This window comes from Lissotriton helveticus, chromosome 3_1 (assembly GCF_964261635.1).
Source record: "Lissotriton helveticus chromosome 3_1, aLisHel1.1, whole genome shotgun sequence".
Classification (NCBI taxonomy): Eukaryota; Metazoa; Chordata; class Amphibia; order Caudata; family Salamandridae; genus Lissotriton; species Lissotriton helveticus.
The window spans coordinates 1,691,972,142-1,691,995,982 of record NC_136061.1 but is presented as its reverse complement, the minus strand read 5'-3'; the positions used below and the strand labels follow the sequence as shown (position 1 = coordinate 1,691,995,982).

The 23,841-nt window shown below is 40.6% G+C and overlaps 1 protein-coding gene across 1 annotated transcript in view; it reads left to right on the top strand.

Annotated features, from left to right (window-relative positions):
* Positions 1–23,841, top strand: part of LRP1B (LDL receptor related protein 1B) — a 3,812,342-nt gene that overhangs the window by 862,490 nt on the left and 2,926,011 nt on the right. The window contains exon 6 of the mRNA XM_078683424.1: positions 4,465–4,722. Within this exon, the coding sequence (XP_078539550.1) occupies positions 4,465–4,722 (258 nt within the window). The remainder of the gene's footprint in view (positions 1–4,464; positions 4,723–23,841) is intronic.

The window sequence follows — 23,841 nt, the reverse complement described above, 5'->3', positions numbered from 1 at the left end:
AATTGAGCCTTGAGAGGCAATGTTTGAGAGGAACAGTTATGGTCTGTAACTGGTGTGGTGTTGGATGATCAAGGGTGAATGTCCACACTTTTTGTGGTCCTGGCGGGTTGTGAAGAACCATTTTTACCCACTTACTGGGTCTCAGCAGCGGGGGAACCGCCCAAGTCTTCCATACCCTCCTTATATAGAAAAAGGAGACACCGGAGCCTTTGTCTGCAGGAGGAACCCAGTTTTATTCGAATAGCCCGGGCTATGGAACAGTCCCAAGCTCGTCGGAGACAATACAGAGGAGGCTGCTGCTTTACTCCGCAGCTTACAGGCCTTATATACACATTTCACACCTTGAGAAACCAGTTAGGATGGGGGACTGCCCCCCCCCGAGTCAAAATGCAGTTACGCCATCCATTGTTCAGACAGAACAGTGCTGCAACAGATGGTGCAAAAGATTACAGACAAGTCTTGTAAAACAGGATATGCACGTGAGAGAACAGACTAATCTTGAACAGCAGGATATGTGAAAGAAACAAGTTCTGGGACGGTGGTGTGACCAAGTCTTGTGAAACAGGGTGGTGGTGTGCAGGAGTTCAGTCTGAGGGTGGTGAGGCCAATTCTTTGTTCCCTTTTTCGAAATTGGCTCAACCACAAGGAGCAGGTCGTGACAGAGTTTCATCAGACATCAGCAGAAACGACCAGGAGGGTCGTGCAGGGGTGTTTGACACGAAATGGCAATGCAAAGAATAATGGAGTCCTGACACAAAATAAATGCCGAAAAGAAAGACACTTTTCCTCAGTTGATTTGTTGTTCTTCCTTCTCTTACTCACCCAAGGAACTGGTTGGAAGTTTTAGGTACGTTGGGATTGAGCATGAGGAACGATGATTGTGCAAGGGTATTGAGGAAAACATAAGGGTAGAGGGGAGAACCATGTGGACCTGTGATAGAGGTGTCAACAGGGTGAGTGTCCCTTTTAGTGTGTTGGAAAGAGTCGGGTAGAATGGTCTCCAAGTTTGATACTTAAAAGCATTTTATAGTGTGAGTCAATTAGTTCGAGGTTGGTACCAAGGTTTAGATATGAATTTTCTCATTGCTGTGTAATAAGATGCTCATCTCTGGCTTGAGATGGTTGTAGACTTCGACAGTTAACGTCTTCCCTTACAGTATTTTGATATTTTTAGGGAATTTAAAGGTTTCAAAATAGATGGTCAACCATAAGGTGCTTTCCTGTTTGTGCAATAGTTGATTCATTTTAATATAGTTTTTTTCTGTAATGTTATAAGCCTGAGCTTAAGAACTTTGTGTGCTGTGTGAGTAGTCAGTGTTTGTTGTTGTGATGGTATTTTCAGATTGTATAAGGGATATATAATTTAAAATGATTGTGGACATTTTTAGGTCATTGCAGGACAACATATTGATAATACTTTGTGTCCAGTAGAAAGCAGAATGTTTAAAGGGCATGATATATTGGAGGGATTGAGCTAGTGGAGAGGATTAGCCTCACTTGGGATTTAAGATGAGGTTATTGATTGATTGTACCCTCTTTTGGTGGTGTGTTACTACTGCTTAGAAACTCATCGAATCTTTGGTGAAAGTCATTCACGTGTGTTCTTTCCTTCATGAGGATAAATGTAAATTGGTACTTTAAAGAGGTTCACATTCTCCTTATTTAAAATTATTGTAAGGACTGTGAGGACCAATTCTAAGAGAACGTTTTTGATTTCTTGTAGGTCTTTTGTCCTTCCTTTGTTTTAATGAGGGCAAGATACAGAAGGATCCATAGGCTTTCTTCAGTTCTTAGCTTCAGTATGATGATGATATAAAAATAAATCTGGCACTACAATGGCATACAAGTTACTTTACTTTTTTTATTGTGCTTTAATTATGATTGTCTGAGGCTATTTTTAGTCAATATATTTGAAGACATTAAGATACAAATGTGTGTCAATTTGTCCAGCAAAAATATCCAATGGATGCCAAAGTAGCTTTCATGTACAAAAACCTATCATTCTTTCGATATCCTGGAAAACGTTGTACATGTTCGAGTATACCAATGCTTATTATTTCCTTCAGATTTCATGGACAATGTAATTTTCAACAGAGAATCATAACAATACACCCAAAGTGTTTTTATTCGCAAAAGCCATGTTATTGAAGTTGACAGCCCTGCAGTATTTTGTGTTGTGATTCCTCCTAGAGGCATATATCCTAGTCACCACTTTGATATTGCCATTCACATCCATGTATGGGAACTCAATAGGCTGCGTAGATCATTTTAGATGAGTTTGATTACTGTTCGAAAGATTTTATATAAACTGTTGAATTAGTTCCTCGCAAATATTCACCAATGTCTTCAGTAAACGTTGTGTTCATTAGGTTTTGTAAGGTTTGATTGCATGCTACACGCCTTCTACCAGTGACAACTCTGAAATGCAAATCTATGTTCAAATATAGGCAAAGGTTAATCAAGCTATAATGTAACCACTGTCAACATTGCTTAGATATTATTGATATGTTTAATGAAGCACTGTATGAGAACCAATGTATTACATTTATACTTGCATGTCAGGTTTGTGTTAAAAGTGGTTTACAGGTCAAGCTTTATTAAGCAATTTCACTTTGTGTCAATTCTTGTCGTGCCATGTTATGTTATGTTATGCTATTCCATGTTAGATTATTTTATGTTATGGCATGTTATGTTATGCTATGCTATGTTATAATATTTTCTGGTATGTTACGTTATGTTATGTTATGTTTTGCTATGCTATTCCATGTTATGTTATTTTATGTTATGCTATGCTACGCTATGCCATTTTATATTATTTTAAGTTATGGTATGTTATGTCATGCTCATGATCTTGCCATCCTTTTCATACAATTCTGTTATTTCAGTTGTGTATGGACACTTCATTATGCTGATTGAAGATTATGTTGGACTGGTTCCTACTTGGAGATCGTGCATATCTCTGCCAACCAGAAACCTAATTTCTAACAGAGATCCAATCAAAAGCACAGAATACTCAATATGCGTTTTATACTACTGCATGATAGACTTTAACATATGTACAAAAAATCTTGATATTTTGACAAATCTGTATGTATTATATGATATGTATTTATGGACGCACATTAGTGGAAATCATGAATTTTGTTTTCATGAAAATGAGCAAAGCTGGTAACATTTAACTTGATAATATTTAACATTATTTTTAGATCCTCAGGGCCATATGTACAAGGAAGTGGCGGAGTGAGGCTTTAGCCATCATGGTTTAACGCCTCACTCCGCCACTTCAGAAATGCAAGGCTGCAGTATTTACAAGGATATGGCGTAGCTTTGCGTTTCCTCCTGCCCTGATACTACACTTAGCACTGTAGCGCCAGCGCAGGCCCCCTTGCACCATAGTGCTAGGGTGTCTGTGTGCAGGGGAGGATCGTTTAAGTATAGAAAGGTCTCCTTTCCTGCACATAATTAATGCAGAAATGCCATGTTGTCACTTCTATGTGTGCTGCTTAATGTAGTACACATGGATTGTTTATGTGCAGGAAGGGACACCTTCCTAGACATAAACAATCCAAGGCATTTGGCTTTTTCAATGTGTGCTGCACAAGACAGCACACATGGAAAAAGCTAAAACAAGTAGAAATAAAGCATTTCCTCATTTCGCCAAGTTAAGACCAGGTTTTCCCTGGTTTCCATTTTGGCACTGCCTCCTATTTATTCTGCCCTTGTAAACAGGTGGCAGCGTCAAAATACATGGGTGTTGTGGTGGAACCACTACAATACCCACTGCCCACCCCTTTCACGCTAAGCATAACCTGAAAAGGGGCCTTATTTACAAGGCAGCATCAAGTCACCTTAAGTTGTAAATAAGGCAAAGCCCCTATAACCACGGAAACGGCACAAAACGTGATGTACCCGTGATCATAGGGGCTTGTACGTACACTCCCTTGTGTTACTTTTTATGGGACGTATGCCCTTGAGACACCAGCAAACAGCATTTAGTACTATTCTTATAACAGCATACATTTTGTGAAATGATCAAAATCTTCACCCCACAAAATTACACAATTTTGCACACCCCTAATATTTGTAACCTATTGGTCGGTTTACTGCAAATATATGTCTAATTGTTGAGTTTAATATAGTACGGAAGGTTTTTGATCATGTTTCCTATTCGTACTATTTTGGAGACCTCATTTGCCTCCTCCTTTGATGAAGTGGGAAAATATTAAAGCAAGGTCAGATGTAAACATATGTTAGAAAATGTTAACAGACATTTTATTCACCTGGAACCATATCCACATGAGTAGTGTGAATAACAGCCCAGCCACTTTTGAAAAGCCTCAAACTTGCTTAGCCTGCTTACTAGAAACATATGCAATTAATGATTGAGAAGTTCACTTACATCGTATTTCATTAAAGTGCCCTTAGATTCCTCAATTATACCAACATGTGTGCTCTGTTTTTTAGAACCTGCAGAGAGGTATCCAGTACTTCTTATTGCAAGCTCTGAATCTATTGACGTGCTGCACCTCAACGGGAGTAATATCTCTACGGCAAGCTCAGTGAATGGAATTGGAATTCAGACATTGGATTTTATTTATGATAAGCAAACAGTTTGTTGGATTGAAGCCAAGGAACAGTCAAGTCAACTAAAATGCGGAAAAGTAACAACAACATCGGATATAGTTGAAGAATGGACAATTAACATCTCTCAGCTTCTTCACAGTAAGTATTATACATTTATTTTATTTAAAAGTAGTCAGATGCATATTAATGTATGATGATTTTGTTAAATTTGCATTACTAAAATACATATATGTAATTTTGAATACATATATGTAATTTTTATTCTGAAGATCACATGCAGATGAAATGGTTGCCACTAAACATGCATATTTAGTGAAACTTTTCGGCCTCAGCATTACGCTCTAGTGTCTGAAGAGAAAGTAAGTTTCTTATTTAAATCTTGGTCGAGGCATCATTTGTAGGGCATACACCGCATGGAGGATCCCAAAATCCCATGATACCCGGTGGACTGAAGCTCCATTGAATACCTTAATGCAGTTCCTACCTGAACAGCCGCATTCACTTCCAGCAACCTACCAGGCACCTCAATTTTGCTTGTCTCTCACTAGCACACATCCTAGCACACCCTACATGTACATAAAACTTCCCTTTTTCAAAGTTTTAACCCAATGAGAGGTACTCAAGACTAACTCGTGTGACAAGCGTGTTACGACCCTCCTTCATTTCATTGGCAAAGGTGGAAGCGAGCAGAGGGGCAGAGTCAGTGGAAGCGGTGGAGTTTATCACACTCTTCAGCGTCTTGTCTCTGTGTCTTTTTTCCGCCAGAGAAGCCAATGAAACCGAGATCATGGAGTCCAAGCTGACTGTGACCTGGATCGCCAAAGTGGATCGATGTGCTTTTTAAAGCACACTGTAGCCCCAAAGCACATCTTGCAGCATGGCAGGCAGTAGAGGTGGGTGTGCTGTGCTTTCACTGCCCTCCTGCATGCCTCGAACTCTTGCACCTGCAGCTTTTGCTGTTCACCCACTCCCCTGGTAAAGCTGCTTTGAGTCTTGAGCTGGGCCCACGTCAAAGTGGCCCCAGCACGGTGCCCAGCACCCTGTGCATATCGGAGATATGAGAGGCGAGTGCAGCGGCTATAGTTAGCCCCCGCCAAGTGAGTGCCCCCTGGCCTGACAGAAGTGAATCAGCTAGGCTGGTTGCGGCTTGCAGAGTCAAGTTAGCCCTACTTAGCCCACGCCGCAGTTTCTCCCCTTAGCCTCCTGAATTCCATGCCTGCAAGCCTGTACTTCTCTGTCCAAGGATCATAAGGATTGCTGCAGGTCCAAGGCTTTTGGAAACCCCCCCTCCTCCACCTTGTGCCCCATTTTAGACTGCTAGATGGTGTTTTTTGAATCTGATAGTGCACTGGGACTTGCTAACCAGGCCCCAGTGACAGTGCTCTTTGTCCGAAAAATGATATGAAATGGTACATCCGATTGACAAGGTTGTTTGCCCCGTAATATGTCCCTAGTATATGGTACCAGTGGTACCCAGGACAAGGATGGTAAAGGGATCAACAGAACTGCAGCACTGGTTGAGCCACCCTGTGTGACCCAAGTAAAAGTGTGTCTGCACGTGTTTCATTGCAGCCCTGCAAGATAGTCCCCAGCCAAAACTGGCCCACTCGGTCCCGCCGCACAGGACGACTCACTGTCCTCATCAACCAGGCCCAGCTCCTGCACCACCGGCCAGTCTATCAGGAAGGACGACAAAGAGGTCCAACCCAGTCCAGCTCCATTAAGAGCCCCTTTTTCCAGGAGGGCCAAGAAAAAGATAAGAGAACAGTGCAAAAAGGCCACCAAAACAAAAAGAGCTGCACTGCAGTCAACTATCCAGAACCCCCTCACAGCAGCAAATAACCAGGCATTGCTAAACACAATTTTCAGGCCTAAACTGAGATAAAACAAGAAAGTAACAACTTTGTGCTCAGGACACATCCTCAAGACTCCTCTCACCCCCAGAAACACTCAGGAAGGTCTTGCCCCTGGCATGGCAAGCAAGGCCCCCGAATCCACACATGTACAACAGAATAATAAGAAGAGGGTGGATATCAGCACACAGGACTCCCTTGCCAACGATCCAAGCATAATGCCCAGCAAGTACACCATATGAGCCCTACAAATTTGTTCTTATTGTATAACAGTAAGCACCACACTCTGGCAACATTGGTCATCACCCAAAATGAATATCCTACAATAAACCGTTGGGCACTGGAACAACAAGGTCAACTCAAGCATATAAACCGAGACAGCTGCGCCCAAAGTTACAAATAAGGAACAGTGCGCTCTCATGAGTAAGTGTGAACCCCGAGATACTATATGAAAGGACCACATGACACCCTAAATCTGGGAAATATACTTCATTTATTTAAACATATACCATCTCTGGCCCCCATCCTTTAAGATAACTTTGCCTGCGTCAAATTCAAGAAACTTTGCGTCAAATCCCGTGGAGAATCAATTCTGTTAGGACTTCACCAACAGCAACATCAAGTCCCAGTGATCAAGGACGTGCCACAGCTGGCAGAATGAGGAATAGATATCAAACTCCTCTTGTCAAAGAAATACCCACATGTCCACTCCCTGGAGGCAGGGGGCACATTCTGTTGAGCTTAGCACAAACTACATTGCTTGCGCTGCAATGCAAATGGCGTTGCAAAGTGCGCAATGTAACTTGTTTTATTTAATTATTTATGTACTTAACTCCGGTCGGCCGTATGCCAGAGTTTACTATCCATCACCCTGCCCCTCCCCCGCCCCACTGGCCCGCAGCACTCCCACTAGGAGCCATGATTGCCTATAAGGTAATCATAGACAGGGACTTTAACATCAGAGCCTTGGGTAAGCCTCTTAACCCCCTCTGCTTGACAGGCGTCGCTGCTACCCTACAATCTCTCTTTCACAATCACAACATAAATTTCATTCAAACCCAAAAGGAAGCTTGCTCTCCCCACTGGCGTACAATCCCCACCTTCAGGAACATATCCACCATTAATTACATCTTTGTCAGCAAAGTGCTTGCTTCCAAACGGCAGGACTTCATAGTCAACGACAGGGACGAAAGTCATCACAGACCTCTGCGTGCAATTTTGCAATTAGTAGCTAAGGATTCACTATCACTATCATCGCTCGGGGATCCAACTGCGGAAGAACATCACTAAGGACTTCACAGGATCAAATGGTCAGAAAACCTTGGAGGCAAACTTCTATCCTAGACTGAGGAAAAAAAGTTATGCACCAAGCCAATGAGCATGATAACACTGCTAGATCACTGGGAGGAATTAGTAGAATATCTTCATGAGGCATTAGGGAACGTCCAACAGAAACACTTGAGAAGGAGCTACTTTACTTCAGCATTATTAAATTAAGTAGCTTAACTCATGTAAGCGCATTGCTCGGAGGGCCTAAGCTGCTAGAAGAAGCGGCCACATAATACAAGCCGCCCAATTACTTACTGCTCTTAGATCAGCTTGCAAGCAGAAAGCACGGCAATACAAAAAAAGAGCACATTGAAGTAGAGTGGCTCAGAATTTCACCCCATTAAAATACAAGAACCATTCCCATCTTTGCAAGTTCATAAACCACCTGGGCAACTCAGCACCAACCAAAGAGAACGGAATGACAGAAAGGGGCTGAATCAACTATGTCAAGCAATAATACACAATGGACCAGGCGGCCACAACAACACTTCCTCCAACCCACACTGGCCCACATCCTTGAGTTCAAGATGGCATCACTCTCACAGAAGACATTGTAACAGAATCCCTGCCTCCATGTTTAAAACTGCACAGGACCTCTGGGCCAGAATCCTAATGCCACTGTTTTTAACTATGCTTTTGCTGCTGTAATGGTACTGATATCCTGGAGGGGCTCAATCCTCCTCCCAATTCATAAAAAGGGAGATCAATACAACCCAGCCCTCCTTGATCTTGAAGCTAAAGCCTACGCCCATAACCTCTTGAAGACGCTCAAAACCGGAGCCTCAGATAAAAGAATCCCCCTTTCCACCAATCTGGATTCAGGCCTGGCTGCTCAATGATGGACAACATAATAGCATTGGCGCATTTATCCAACCAAGCCGTAAAGAGCAAACAACCCCGTTGTTCTGATGCTTTATTGACTATAGTTCTGCTTTCGATAGGGTGGACCGAGCCAGCTATGGGGAAGCTAATGGCATAGGGATCCTGACCTTGCTCCTTAAGGAAATAAATCTCTATAGCAGGAGACTTGGGTTCAGGTAAAAACAAGTCCCTCCACAGCCACTGCTAGGGTGACCACCAACAACAAGCTCAAACAGGGCTGTGTAAAAGTCTCCCTCCGTTTAATCTTTACACTGCAGACCTGGTTACTGCTCTGGAAGGGGCAAACTGAATCACACCACGGCTGTGTAGCATGCTCGTTCCCATCCAGCAGCATGGAGATGACATTGCAATCATGGACCATTCCCGAGCCGGTCTACGAAGAGCCCTCAACTCACTTCACAGTTACAGCCAGGAGAACAAACTTCAGGTAAATCAAAGCAAAAGCAAAATTGTCGTTTTTGGTAAAAATACATTAAAAAACACTGGCAGTTTGGATGCATAGAGATTTTCACATCTCCAACCTATAATTAACTTGGTGTCTGGTTTACGGATGTGGCCAAACTAGCAGCTCATCCAAGGCACCTCAAACACAAGTCCTTCTGTGTCATCAACAGTCTGAAATACCTGAGTATCCAACTACAAAGCCCAACTGCAATTCTAATGCTGTCAGTCTTAAGAGCAGAATTGACCCTGGCCCTTAACTACAGGCACCTACCCTACCCTGGGGCCCTCAATATGCTTCTTCAGAACTCCCAGATCACCACTTACAAGAAAGTCCTGCTTGCCCCCTGACAGGCCAGTAGAACAAGACTGAGACTCGAGCTGGGCCTCGCGCGCCCAGACCTTATGTGCCTGGGGGACCTCATACAATACTATCTCAGGGTCCTGCAGGCCATTGAAAGACTATGCTGCAGCTTCCTTACCAAGTCATTTAATGCATCCTACATTTGGGGGAAGGCCCAGCCCTTCTTTCAACATACTCTCTTAGCCCAGGCACACAAGAAAATCCTTCACACAAGGCTCATCGCTCTGCCAACCTGGAACTTTAACCCAGCTTAGGCCCGGCGTGCAGAGGCAATCTCTTGCAGGCTATGCAACGATCACAAAGAATCTTGGCTCCATCTGTTGTGCTGGTGCCTCAAACTTGCTGATGACCATGGCCATTTGCTTCTTTCCCTTTTCTGGGCCAGTGGGATCAGATGGTGCACAAAGGCATTGGAACTGAGCTTTTCTGACAACACACCAAGAATCCTAGAAAGACTAGGAAAAATCACAGATTCCATCCATCTCGCACTCCTCGATGCCCCTACAGGGTGATACTAACTTTTGGCAGTGTACCTTACCCTCCTCACCCTCCTTATTGTCGTGTATTTCTATAGGTTCTGAATCAGTCCCCCTATTCCTGACCCTATTCTGGTTAAACTAACTATCAAGTTAACTAACAGTCAGCCCATGAGGCAAGAAAACCCCCATGATGCAGATACCGTTATCTGACGCAGTCACACTCCGGCACAGGAACGTGTTATCTGATTAGGTCATAACGCTTGAGATCTAATTAGACAAGCAACATTCCTCCAGCCCCTGATAAGGCATACGACGTTCTCATAACAAATCAAACCTATGACAACCTGGAAAATCCGTGCGGCCATTGTTTTGATTTCACAGAGAACTTTAGTAAAGAATGTGCTAACGAGCAAGTCGTATGACATCTTTATTGACGTATCTATGTCCATCCTTACGTCAATCTCGGCACCTTTAAGGTATAAATATTGCCGACCTTGCCCTATGCAAACACACGCGTGGTGACAAGACGGAGCAGCCATACTTGCCGAAGCCGAGAGCAGAAGCAGACCCCGCTGGCAGCAGCCCCGCCTTCCTGACGCGCTGAGAGACGCGCTGCTATCTCAAGCCGAGAGACCCAGCACCGGTGCTTCTGGGCAGCCCTCGCAGGCAGCCTGGAATATCGAGAGCAGAGAAAGAGATACCATTCCTCATTCATCCTAACTTCCAGGTACAGAACTGAATAACCCCTCACAGAGAATTCTTTAGTTATTCACTTGGCAAAAACAAACTTAACTTAAACTGTAACTTTCTATTCCCGCCCACGCATTAGACTTAGGTCAGGTACACGGGGTAGGCGTATTTAGAAACACCAGTTGAGTACGTTTAGTCAAATGTATATGTGTATGTAAATATATTTTAATCATTTTAAACATCATATGGCTCAGAAACCATATCAATGTTTTTACAGTATTACTTTATTCTATTGCTTTTAATGTATGCACTTTACTTAACTATAAGTATTGCAATAATATCGATCCATTTCTCTTGTACGAGAAAAGAGACTGATCAATAAATAACACCTTTTTATTGAACACGCCCGTCTCTTCCTTTTCTCTACATTCTGATGAGACTAAGAATGCACGTACTGACTGAGTAAAATAATTGCCTTGTGCTCACACGACTCTCGAGATTGACTCTTGATTAGGGGAGAGCAAAGTTGTCATGTTCTATGGTTGTCAGAAACTAAATCCCTTATTGTCTAATCAGGGAAGTTAATCCTTCCTTGAACATTCGAGAAAGTTTCTAGCGAACTCTGAGCTTAGCTGGCAAACCCAAAAATTAAGTCTAGCATCGACAGTAGTAGACCTAGTTAACGTCTGGCCTAGGCCTTTACTGCTGTAGGTACTATTCCAATGCGCAGAGCCTATTGGGAAAATAGGAGCTACACTACATGGCGCCCAACGTGGGGCGCCATGTAGTGTAGCTCCTATTTTCCCAATAGGCTCTGCGCATTGGAATAGCATCGACAGTAGTAGACCTAGTTAACGTCTGGCCTAGGCCTTTACTGCTGTAGGTACTATTCCAATGCGCAGAGCCTATTGGGAAAATAGGAGCTACACTACATTATCAAACCCCCACGAGCTGCTGCCAGTCTCCACACTTCACAGCAAGGTCCAGACTAATATACCGACATGCCCATTTGCTAAGATCCCCAAGTTCCAAAACTGCACCAGGACTAAATTACTCACACTTTGCACTTTCCTGGATGCTACCTTCTGTGCACTAAACTCTTAAAACCTTCTGGTCTAATTGTTTATCTCTTTTTTAAACCTAAATAATGTTAACATTGTCTACAGGGTTTTTTTCTCTTTTTAGAAACATCAATGTCTGTATTTTTTTTTATCTTTCTCAACGTGGATGCAAGGCAGGTCACTAGCTCCAAAAAGAACAACCATATCACTCCGATCTTAAGGCACTGAACTGGCTCCATTATGAGGCGAGAACACAGCTAAAAATTGATTGCAGTATCTTACTGTAATACATATTTTGGAAATCCATTGTACAGGTATTACTTGTCAAAAAGAAGAAATGGGTTGAAACAGTAGAGCCACAAAAGTTCCTAATGTTAACTGCTGACAAGCTGGAAGGTTAAACCTCTCTTTGAGTAATTGGACAATTCTAAGGGATTAGTTCCCTCTCTGTGCCAAGAAGGGGCACTGCACTCCCACAATATACTAAGGCTGAGCAGGAATATATCTGCAATTTTGAAAATTCGCTTAATGATACACAATGGGTTGGACGGTGCACAGACATAATATCGACTCCACAATATCGAATGGACAAAATATCGAGTTTTAAATATCGTTTGGAGAAAATATTGACAGGACAGAATATCGACAGCCAAAATATCGTTTTTAAGGTAAGTGAAGTAATATCGACTGTAAATAATATCGAAAGTAAAAAATATCTTTTTTTATATAATATGTAATTATTTATAGTGTTTTTATGTTATAATATGTGTGAAAAGTGTCATTTTATGTTATAATTATTTTTAATTAATGATTTTTTTTTAATTATTGTGTAATTTTATTCTGTAGCGGGTTGTGGGTTTATAGGGGAATAGGGTGGGAAGTAATTTAATTATAATTAATTAAATATGTAAATTTATTAATTGGTAGTAATAATTAATAAATTGGTAATTAAATATTATATGTTAATTATTTAAAACTTAATTGGTAATTAATTTAATTTAATTGATTAATTGCTAATTATGTAAATTAAAATAATGTATTTCCTGTAGCGGGTTGTGGGTTTATAGGGGAATAGGGTGGGAAGTAATTTAATTATTATTTATTAAATATGTAAATGTATTAATTGGTAGTAATATTTAATTAATTGGTAATTAAATAATATTTGTTAATTAATTAAAATGTAATTGGTAATTAATTTAATTTAATTGATTAATTGCTAATTATGTTAAATTAAAGGGGTATTTTTAGGGTTCAGGGTCAGTTTTTAGTTTTTGGGTAAAGGGGTATTTTTAGGGTTCAGGGTCAGTTTTAGTTTTTGGGTAAAGGGGTATTTTTAGGATTCAGGGTCAGTTTTTAGTTTTTGGGTAAAGGGGTATTTTAAGGGTTCAGGGTCAGTTTTTAGTTTTTGGGTAAAGGGGTATTTTTAGGGTTCAGGGTCAGTTTTTAGTTTTTGGGTAAAGGGGTATTTTAAGGGTTCAGGGTCAGTTTTGGGGTACAGGGGTACAGGGGTACAGTGTAAAAATAAAGTAAAATTAAATTGACATTAATTTAATTTTATGAAATTAAATTAAATTATATTTAAATAATTTTAAATAATTTAAATTAAAAAAAAATATTATATACTTACCAATACTTATGTTGTAATGGTAGTGCGTTGTAAAAGTTGCGTTGTAACGTCATATATCCACTGTTGCACTCTTTGCAGTGGGAATAGTAATTTTTACTCTTTTGTATTTGTACGTTAATAATATTGGCTATTATTTAATTAAATTTTGTTACTATATATATATATGTTTTAAGAAATATGATTAAAAAATATTATTTTTTTACTTTCATTAATTATTTAATTATTAAAAGTTATTTTAAGTATTGTTAATTATATTTTAGTAATTCATTTTTTATATTAATGTAATTAAACATTGTTTTTATTAAAGTCGATATTTTTTACAACTATATTTTTGTTAACGATATTTTGTACTCGATATTTTTGTACTTACCTGTTTGTACATACAAACTCGATATTTTGGTTGTAGATATTTTCTCGTCGATATTTTGGGTAGTCGATATTTTGGTAGTCGATATTATTTCAGTGATCCGGGTTGGACAGCCCAGGGACTGGTTTCAAGAAGTGCCAGCCAGAAGCTGAGAGGAGATGTAGACTCTCTCGACTGGATAAGGACTCCCATCTTCAGAAACTCTCTACATCTATTTTTAAAACCGTGCACAAGGAGTCTTGGAAAAGTGCTGGACAGCCGGAAAAAGATGGGTTGATGCAGAGGGAGAATTAACCTCTTTTTGGCGTGGAGGTTCTTTCTGTATTTGAATTTCAAGGACTTTTGTTGCACTCTTAATCTAGAGCTTGTGGAACTAGCTATCCACCATCCTCCTGGGGTATGGAGGGATGGATTCATGGACCCTCGTAGAAGAGGGTTCCCTTGGACGTCTGTGGTCTGGTCATAGATGTGAGTTCATCCACTCATCCCCACTTTTCCAGCATTTTCTTGCAGTTTTATGTAGCACAATCTCAACCCGAAAATTTTAAAGCAATTTATATGAGCACCAGTTTATCACAAAAGGTCAAATGTTTCAGTCAGAGCGAGACTAAGGGACTCGTTTACAAATGTACATGTATACGTTTGTGTAAGTTTACTTTTTTCGGTATTTACATACTATGATTTAATATTAAGTTTATGATTGTAGAGACTCTGCACATGAAAAGACAGTTTTTCATCCTGACTGGCAGCCTCCAGATTCATTAAATCATAGTATGTAAATTCTAAAAAGGACTAAACTTACTCAAAAGTGTAAGTTATTTTTTTAATCAGGCCCAATGTGATTTTTCCAGAATCACAGGATGTTGAGCCGAGACTTGAACCTTGTTCCTCAGTTCCCAAGTAGGCGGCTCTAGCCATAACGCTACATCTTTTCCCTGCATGAGAGCTCAGGAGATTGTAGACTAGCAATCTTTTTTAAAAAAACTACAGGAGTGTAAGTGCCTAGTAAGAGAACCATGTGACTTACAGCCTAACGGATGCCATGTGGTCAAGACACCCAGGTGAAAGGTGCCAGAGAGCAGGAGCACCTCTGCCAGATGTCACCGTCAAAGGCATCCAATCAGCAGTAAAGAAAGGGAAAGGTGTACTACCAGCCACAGTGGCCATATCTAAGGCAGGTCAGCGTTTCACCCCATAACCCACTGCAAGGGACTATAAAAATCATAACTTTTGCTGGGTGGTGCCCCAGAAGGGTAGGCCTACTGCAAAGTGTTCAAAAGCAGGCATTGAGGCTTCCAGAGGCATGGTAATCTCCCACAGGATCTCTTCTCACAGTTTGCTGAAATTTAGCAGAATAGCTATCTCAGGGCTCAGTAAACCTGACCCTGGAAAAGTTTCTAGGTTCTGTTCCTTTTCTGAACAATGTTGTTTTACTGAAAACAATAAACCTTTTCTAGAAACGTTTACTGTTTTGTGTTGTTTATTATGGAATATTTGCCAAAGGCGTTAGTAATGGCTACACTTATAGTAAAAAGCAAACATACGTGCATGTTTGTGGTAACATTCCAAAATGTTTCAGCTTGGTGAAATATTTATTACACTACAACAACCTATATCCTACTGCTGATTACATACTGACAGACTATGTCAAGGTTAGCAGGGCTGCCTTCTAATTACTGCTCCTCATGCTACTTTAGCCATGTAAGGGTATGTTGTAGGTTTGCAGGTAGTGTTCCACTGGTGTGCAATCATTAAAGGTGCCTACACCATGTAGGGTCGGGTTTACATTTGGGGGATTATTTGATAACAGTGACCTTTCCTTTGTGTGCACCCCTGTACATTGCAAGGCCCTCTCAAGTGTGTTCCAATTAGTATTTCCACCTTCAATTGTACATATTCAGAAGAGAGAAGAGCAGCCGGGTCGTAAAGGACTGCACTACCTGGTAAGTCACATAGTATGATGTTATTGCTCACCTCAAATGATCAGCTGCCCCTTAATCATAAATATAAACATATATACAGGTTGAATGAGAGGCAATACAATCGAACAGCAGGTTAATAGATTTAACACAGAAAAAACGGGGTCATCAGCAAAGAGTCTTGCTGTTTGTAGTTTTATTTCATTAGCAGCAGCCAGCGCGTTTCGCCCAAAAAGGGGCTTCTTCAGGATTCTATCGGTATTCTCTGTGGGATTAGGCCGAGCCGTGTCCGGAATGCTTCCTGACTTCTGCAAGAAAGACAGAGAACTTTGCCTTTCTTGCGAATACCGATGAAACCCTGAAGAAGCCCCTGTTTGGGTGAAACGTGTTGTCTGTTGCTAATGAAATAAAACTACAAACAACAAGACTCTCTGCTGATGACCCCGTTTTTCCTGTGTTAAATCTATTAACTTGCTATTCAATTATATTGCCTCTCATCCAACCTGTACATATTACCATTGTACATATTTTTAATGTTGTACATAGTATTAATTTTGTTCGGATTATTGTACCTTTCGATTTTAAAGAAAATACATGACTGGATATTGATTTACTGAGAGTTGATTGTTGTATTACCGAGTTCAGCATCTATAGCACACAGCATTTCCATTGTACATATTTTTTATGTTGTGCATAGTATTCATTTTGTTAGAATTGTTGTACCTTCCGATTTTAAAGAATGACTGGATATTTATTTACTGAGAGTTGATTGTTGTATTACTGAGTTCAGCATCTATAGCATACAGCACCTCCCCAGGTAAGCAGCAATGGCCTCCTCTGCCCCACTCCTTGAAAGTCACAGAATAAATGAGGCACCTGGTGCCCAGTTTATTGGTCTGCAGTATGGGGGACCTAGGACACCGAAAGTATAGGACTGCAATTGTTACAATTGGGCCTAGTTGTGAATACCCTGGGACTCCACATTTCTCGCAACCACCCACCCAAAGGGAGTGTTGATTGCTCCAGAAAACCTGCTGCAAGAAATCTTTATTTAAAGACCTTGGTGAAAACCTAGGTACAAAAATGAAACTCAGACGCAAATTGAATAGTAAAATGAAGCTGCTTCTGAGCACAAATGATGACATTGCAACTTTGACATATCATAGCTGTATTAGAGATTTGTTTTCACTTATCAAAGACAAATTAACCTAAAATACCTCTGTCAGAATGTGCAGGCAATGCATAAACCTTTGACCATTGTCATACTACAAAGGTAAACTTGTACCTGGAAATCTCCTCAGAAAAATACCACTCCTGAAAAACGTTTTAAACAAATCAACACATGCAGTTTTTCACGCTACACAATGGAGCAACCAAATTTGATGCACATCATTACACAAGAGGAAGAACAGAGCGCAAAGCCATATCTACTAGGATAGGCCTGCTGCCTCTGTCAACTCCCACACTGACACTCTAATGAGGCTGCCTGGTGCGAGACACAGCCTCACACCGTGATACCAAATTGTGAGTGTGGTGTCTAGCATATGATTTGTACTGAAGTATATCCTCCTATTACAGATTCCTATGCATAGACACATTTGCAAAAGATCTCCTCACATTGGATGTCTGCTGCGAATGGGTTTTTATTTTAGAAATGTAAATATTTTCCATTGTTAATGTCTCCACCTAGGAGGCTTTAGTTTGTGTTACAGTGCGTGGCCAAGCCATCATGTAAATTGTGTATCACAACCTATGGGTGTTTGTGCTGATCGAACCAAAAAACGCCACAGTGAGAGACCCTTGTTGCAAACTGATGCAAAGCATCGCCAATAAATGTATGCACTGAGAAAAGGGCTCCTTCCCAACGCAAAATATATTTTACGCTGAAAAGCTTCACTTTGCGTCACTTTGCATCAATATGTGACATTGGAAAACCTTCCTAAATGTGGGACTTTTTATGTCACTAAAGGATTAGCAAGACATAAAATTGCCATCCATTAAATGCAGTCAGTGGACATTTGTGCCAACATGCCATTTTGCTATATACAGAAAGAAAGGATTAAAAGAAATATCTGAAGATAGTTATTCTGTGAGTTAATCTTAAAGGGAGAGAGAAAAGAGAAGAATACTATCTTTCATTAATGAATTAGCAAATAACAATGGAAAAAAACAAGATATTTTCCAGAAAAACTGTTTATATCACAAATGTTTAATTAAAGCTGAAGACACTGGACATTGGTAATCCTGAGAGATAACATTCGACCGTGGCGTTGATGTTGGTGAATTGGTCGCAGCAAATTTGCTCTAGCTTATTTATCCGTGTTAGCTGCACAACATACAGGTAGTCAGGCAACCAATACTGCTTTCACTGGCTCTCCTTGCAATTCTTCTCTCATGTTTAATGTTAAAGACCTACCATGGGCCATCGCTGTGGCCACGGGGTGTCCAGTAGCAGTACCTAATACCCCCACATGCTTATTTCATGACAAGAGGGTCAAAAGGATGGGGAGTTCTGGGATTGCTCTAAAATATGTACTGACCGCTACTGCTGTTTAAAAACAACTCAATGGAAAAATATTTGTCCTTCTGACTTAAGAGATGTCATTTTTAACGGTTCCCTGTTTAAATATCGACAACAAAAATATAGTTTACAAAAATATAGTTGTACAAATATCGATTACATAAATATCGACTCCCTATACTTAAACAGGTAAGTACAATAATATCGACTCAAAAATATAGTTTTAAAAAATATTGTTGTAAAAAATATCGACTTTAAAAAATAATATAACTTAAATTAAATAATTATATAATATTAATATTATTAACCAAATACATTACATTACATTTATATTTTAACTATTTATAACAAATAAAATTAATTTAATTAATATAAACACAATAAATGTGTACATATACATATATTTTATTAATTACATTTTATTATTATCTTTATTTAATTTCTAAACTTTAATAATTATATACAAATAAAATAAACACATATATAAAACATTTTGAAGAAAATAAAATATTCTATATTTAATTACCACATTAAAGTATTAAATAATAATAATACATACATTTAATAACAAAATAAAAACATTAGCAGTTAAAACATTTGATAGCGAAGGGGTAGATTTTACTATTCCCACTCCAGTGAGTGCATCAGTAGGGAAAGCATTGGATAGCGTAGGGGTAAAAATTACTATTCCCACTCCAGAGGGTGCAACAGTAGGGAAAGTGTTGGATAGCGTAGGGGTAAAAATTACTATACCAACTCCATAGGGTGCAACAGTAGGGAAGGCGTTGGATAACGTAGGGGTAAAAATTACTATTCCCACTCCAGAGAGTGCAACAGTAGGGAAAGCGTTGGATAGCGTAGGGGTAAAAATTACTATTCCCACTCCAGTGAGTGCAACAGTAGGGAAAGCGCTGGATAGCGTAGGGGTAAAAATTACTATTCCCACTCCAAAGGGTGCAATAGTAAGGATAGCGTAGAGGTAAAAATTACTATTCCCACTCCAAAGGGTGCAACAGTAGGGAAAGTGTTGGATAGCGTAGGGGTAAAAATTACTATTCCCACTCCAGAGAGTGCAACAGTAGGGAAAGCGTTGGATAGCGTAAGGGTGAAAATTACTATTCCCACTCCAGAGAGTGCAACAGTAGGGAAAGCGTTGGATAGCGTAGGGGTAAAAATTAAGATTCCCACTCCTCTGACAACACACCAAGAATCCCAGAAAGACTGGGGAAAATCACAGATTCCATCCATCTCGCACTCCTCGATGCCCCTACAGGGTGATACTAACTTTTGGCAGTGTACCTTACCCTCCTCACCCCCCACGAGCTGCTGCCAGTCTCCACACTCCACAGCAAGGTCCAGACTAATATACCGACATGCCCATTTGCTAAGCTCCCCGAGTTCCAAAACTGCACCAGGACTAAATACCTCACACTTTGCACTTTCCTGGATGCTACCTTCTTTGCACTAAACTCTTGAAACCTTCTGGTCTAATTGTGTATCTCTTTTTTATACCTAAATAATGTTAACATTGTCTACAGGGTTTTTTGCTCTTTTTAGAAACATCAATGTCTGTATTTTTTTTTGTCTTTCTCAACGTGGCTGTAAGACACGTCACTGGCTCCAAGAAGAACAACCACATCACTCCGATCTTAAGGCACTGAACTGGCTCCATTATGAGGCGAGAACACAGCTAAAAATTGATTGCAGTATCTTACTGTAATACATATTTTGGGAATCCATTGTACAGGTATTTCTTGTCAAAAAGAAGAAATGGGTTGAAACAGTAGAGCCACAAAAGTTCCTAATGTTAACTGCTGACAAGCTGGAAGGTTTAACCTCTCTTTGAGTAATTGGACAATTATAAGGGATAAGTTCCCTCTCTGTGCCAAGCCGGGGCACTGCACTCCCACAATGCACTAAGGCTGAGCAGGAATATATCTGCAATTTTGAAAATTCGCTTAATGATACACAATGGGTTGGACAGCCCAGGGACTGGTTTCAAGAAGTGCCAGCCAGAAGTTAAAAGGAGATGTAGACTCTCTCGACTGGATAAGGACTCCCATCTTCTGAAACTCTCTACATCTATTTTTAAAACCGCGCACAAGGAATCTTGGAAAAGTGCTGGACAGCCGGAAAAAGAAGGGTGGATGCAGAGGGAGAATTAACCTCTTTTTGGCGTGGAGGTTCTTTCTGTATTTGAATTTCAAGGACTTTTTTTGCACTCTTAATCTAGAGCTTGTGGAACCAGCCACGGCTCGCGTAGGGCGTTACACCGGGCGGTGACGTCAGGCAGAGGAGGGGCAGGGTGGGGGGTTGCAAAATGCGGGATATAGACGATGTCAGGTAAGTACTAAAAAAAACGAATTTCGTTGCGCGCGCTGCATCACATTTGGTGATGCAGCGCGGGTAGCGAAATTAGTTTTATTTATTTTTCTCAGTACTTACCTGACATCGTCCATATCCCGCATTTTACAACCCCCTACCCTGCCCATCCTCTGCCTGACGTCACCGCCCGGTGTAACGCCCTGCATGAGCCGTGGCTGTGTGGAACTAGCTATCCACCATCCTCCTGGGGTATGGCGGGAGGGATTCTTGGACCCTGGTGGAAGAGGGTCCCCTTGGACGTCTGTCATCTGGTCATAGATGTGAGTTCATCCACTCATCCCCACTTTTCCAGCATTTTCTTGCAGTTTTATGTAGCACAAACTCAACCCGAAGGTATTAGAGCAATTTATATGAGCACCAGTTTATCACAAAAGGGCAAATGTTTCAGTCACAGCGAGACTAAGGGACTGGTTTACAAATGTAAATGTATACGTTTGTGTAAGTTTACTTTTCTTCGGTATTTACATACTATGATTTAATATTAAGTTTATGATTGTAGAGACTCTGCACATGAAAAGACAGTTTTTCATTCTGATTGGAAGCCTCCAGATTCATTAAATCATAGAATGTAAATTCTAAAAAGGACTAAACTTACTCAAAAGTGTAAGTTATTTTTTTAATCAGGCCCAATGTAATTTTTCCAGAATCACAGGATGTTGAGCCGAGACTACAACCTGGTTCCTCAGTTCCCAAGTAGGCGGCTCTAGCCATAACGCTACATCTTCTCCCTGCATGAGAGCTCAGGAGACTGTAGATTAGCAATCTTTCGAAAAAAACTACAGGAGTGTAAGTGCCTAGTAAGAGAACCATGTGACTTTCAACCTAACGGATGCCATGTGGTGAAGACACCCAGGTGAAAGGTGCCAGAGAGCAGGAGCAGCTCTGCCAGATGTCACCATCAAAGGCATCCAATCAGCAGTAAAGAAAGGGAAAGGTGTACTACCAGCCACAGTGGCCATATCTAAGGCAGGTCAGCGTTTCACCCCATAAGCCACTGCAAGGGACTATAAAAATCATAACTTTGCTGGGTGGTGCCCCCGAAGGGTAGGCCTACCGCAAAGTGTTCAAAAGCAGGCATTGAGACTTCCAGAGGCATGGTAATCTCCCACACGATCTCTTCTCACAGTTTGCTGAAATTTAGCAGAATAGCTATCCCAGGGCCTGCCCTCAGGATTCCTGACCCTGGAAAAGTTTCTAGGCTCTGTTCCTTTTCTGAACAATGTTGTTTAACTGAAAACAATAAACCTTTCTAGAAACGTTTACTGTTTTGTGTCGTTTATTATGGAATATTTGGCAATGGCGTTAGTAATGGCTTCACTTTTAGTAAAAAGCTAAAATATGTGCATGTTTGAGGTAACATTCCAAAATGTTTCACTTTGGTGAAATATTTATTACACTACAACAACCTATATCCTACTGCTGATTATATAGTGACAGCCTATAACAAAGTTAGCAGGGCTGCCTTCTAATTACTGCTCCTCATGCTACTTTAGCCATGTAAGGGTATGTTGTAAGTTTGCAGGTAGTGTTTCACTGGTGTGCAATCATTACAGGTGCCTCCACCATGTAGGGTCGGGTATACATTTGGGGGATTATTTGTTAACAGTGACCTTTCCTTTGTGTGCACCCCTGTACATTGCAAGGCCCTCTCAAGTGAGTTCCAATTAGTATTTCAACCTTCCATTGTACATATTCAGAAGAGAGAATAGCAGTTGGGTCGTAAAGGACTGCACTACCTGGCAAGTCACATAGTATGATGTTATTGCTCACCTCAAATGATCAGCTGCCCCTTAATCATACATATAAACATATATACAGGTTGAATGAGAGGCAATATAATCGAACAGCAAGTTAATAGATTTAACACAGAAAAAACGGGGTCATCAGCAGAGAGTCTTGTTGTTTGTAGTTTTATTTCATTAGCAGCAGCCAGCGCGTTTTGCCCAACAAGGGGCTTCTTCAGGGTTCTATCGGTATTCGCTGTGTGGATTATGCCGAGCCGTGTCCGGAATGCTTCCTGACTTCTGCAAGAAAGACAGAGAACTTTGCCTTTCTTGCGAATACCGATGAAACCCTGAAGAAGCCCCTGTTTGGGTGAAACGTGTTGTCTGTTGCTAATGAAATAAAACTACAAACAACAAGACTCTCTGCTGATGACCCCGTTTTTTCTGTGTTAAATCTATTAACTTGCTATTCAATTATATTGCCTCTCATCCAACCTGTACATATTACCATTGTACATATTTTTAATGTTGTACATAGTATTAATTTTGTTCGGATTATTGTACCTTTCGATTTTAAAGAAAATACATGACTGGATATTGATTTACTGAGAGTTGATTGTTGTATTACCGAGTTCAGCATCTATAGCACACAGCACCTCCCCAGGTAAGCAGCAATGGCCTCCTCTGCCCCACTCCTTGAGAGTCGCATAACAAATGAGGCACTTGGTCCTCAGTTTATTGGTCTGCAGTATGGGGGACCTAGGACACCGAAAGTGAAAGACTGCAATTGTTACAATTGGGCCTAGTTTTGAATACCCGGGGACTCCACATTTCTCGCAACCACCCACCCAAAGGGAGTGTTGATTGCTCCAGAAAACATGCTGCAAGAAATCTTTATTTAAAGACCTTGGTGAAAACCTAGGTACAAAAATGAAACTCAGACGAAAATTTGAATAATAAAATGAAGCTGCTTCTGAGCACAAATGATGACATTGCAACTTTGACATATCATAGCTTCATTAGAGATTTGTTTTCACTTATCAAAGACAAATTAACCTAAAATACCTCTGTCAGAATGTGCAGGCAATGCATAAACCTTTGACCATTGTCATACTAGAAAGGTTAAGTTGTGCCTGGAAATCTCCTCAGAAAAATACCACTCCTGAAAAACGTTTTAAACAAATGAACACATGCAGTTTTTCACGCTACACAATGGAGCAACCAAATTTGATGCACATCATTACACAAGAGGAAGAACAGAGCGCAAAGCCATATCTACTAGGATAGGCCTGCTGCCTCTGTCAACTCCCACACTGACACTCTAATGAGGCTGCCTGGTGCGAGACACAGCCTCACACCGTGATACCAAATTGTGAGTGTGGTGTCTAGCATATGATTTGTACTGAAGTATATCCTCCTATTACAGATTCCTATGCATAGATACATTCGCAAAGGATCTCCTCACATTGGATGTGTGCTGCGAATTGGTTTTTATTTTAGGAATGTAAATATTTTCCATTGTTAATGTTTCCCTCTAGGAGGCATTAGTTTGTGTTACAGTGCGTGGCCAAGCCATCATGTAAATTGTGTATCACAACCTATGGGTGTTTGTGCT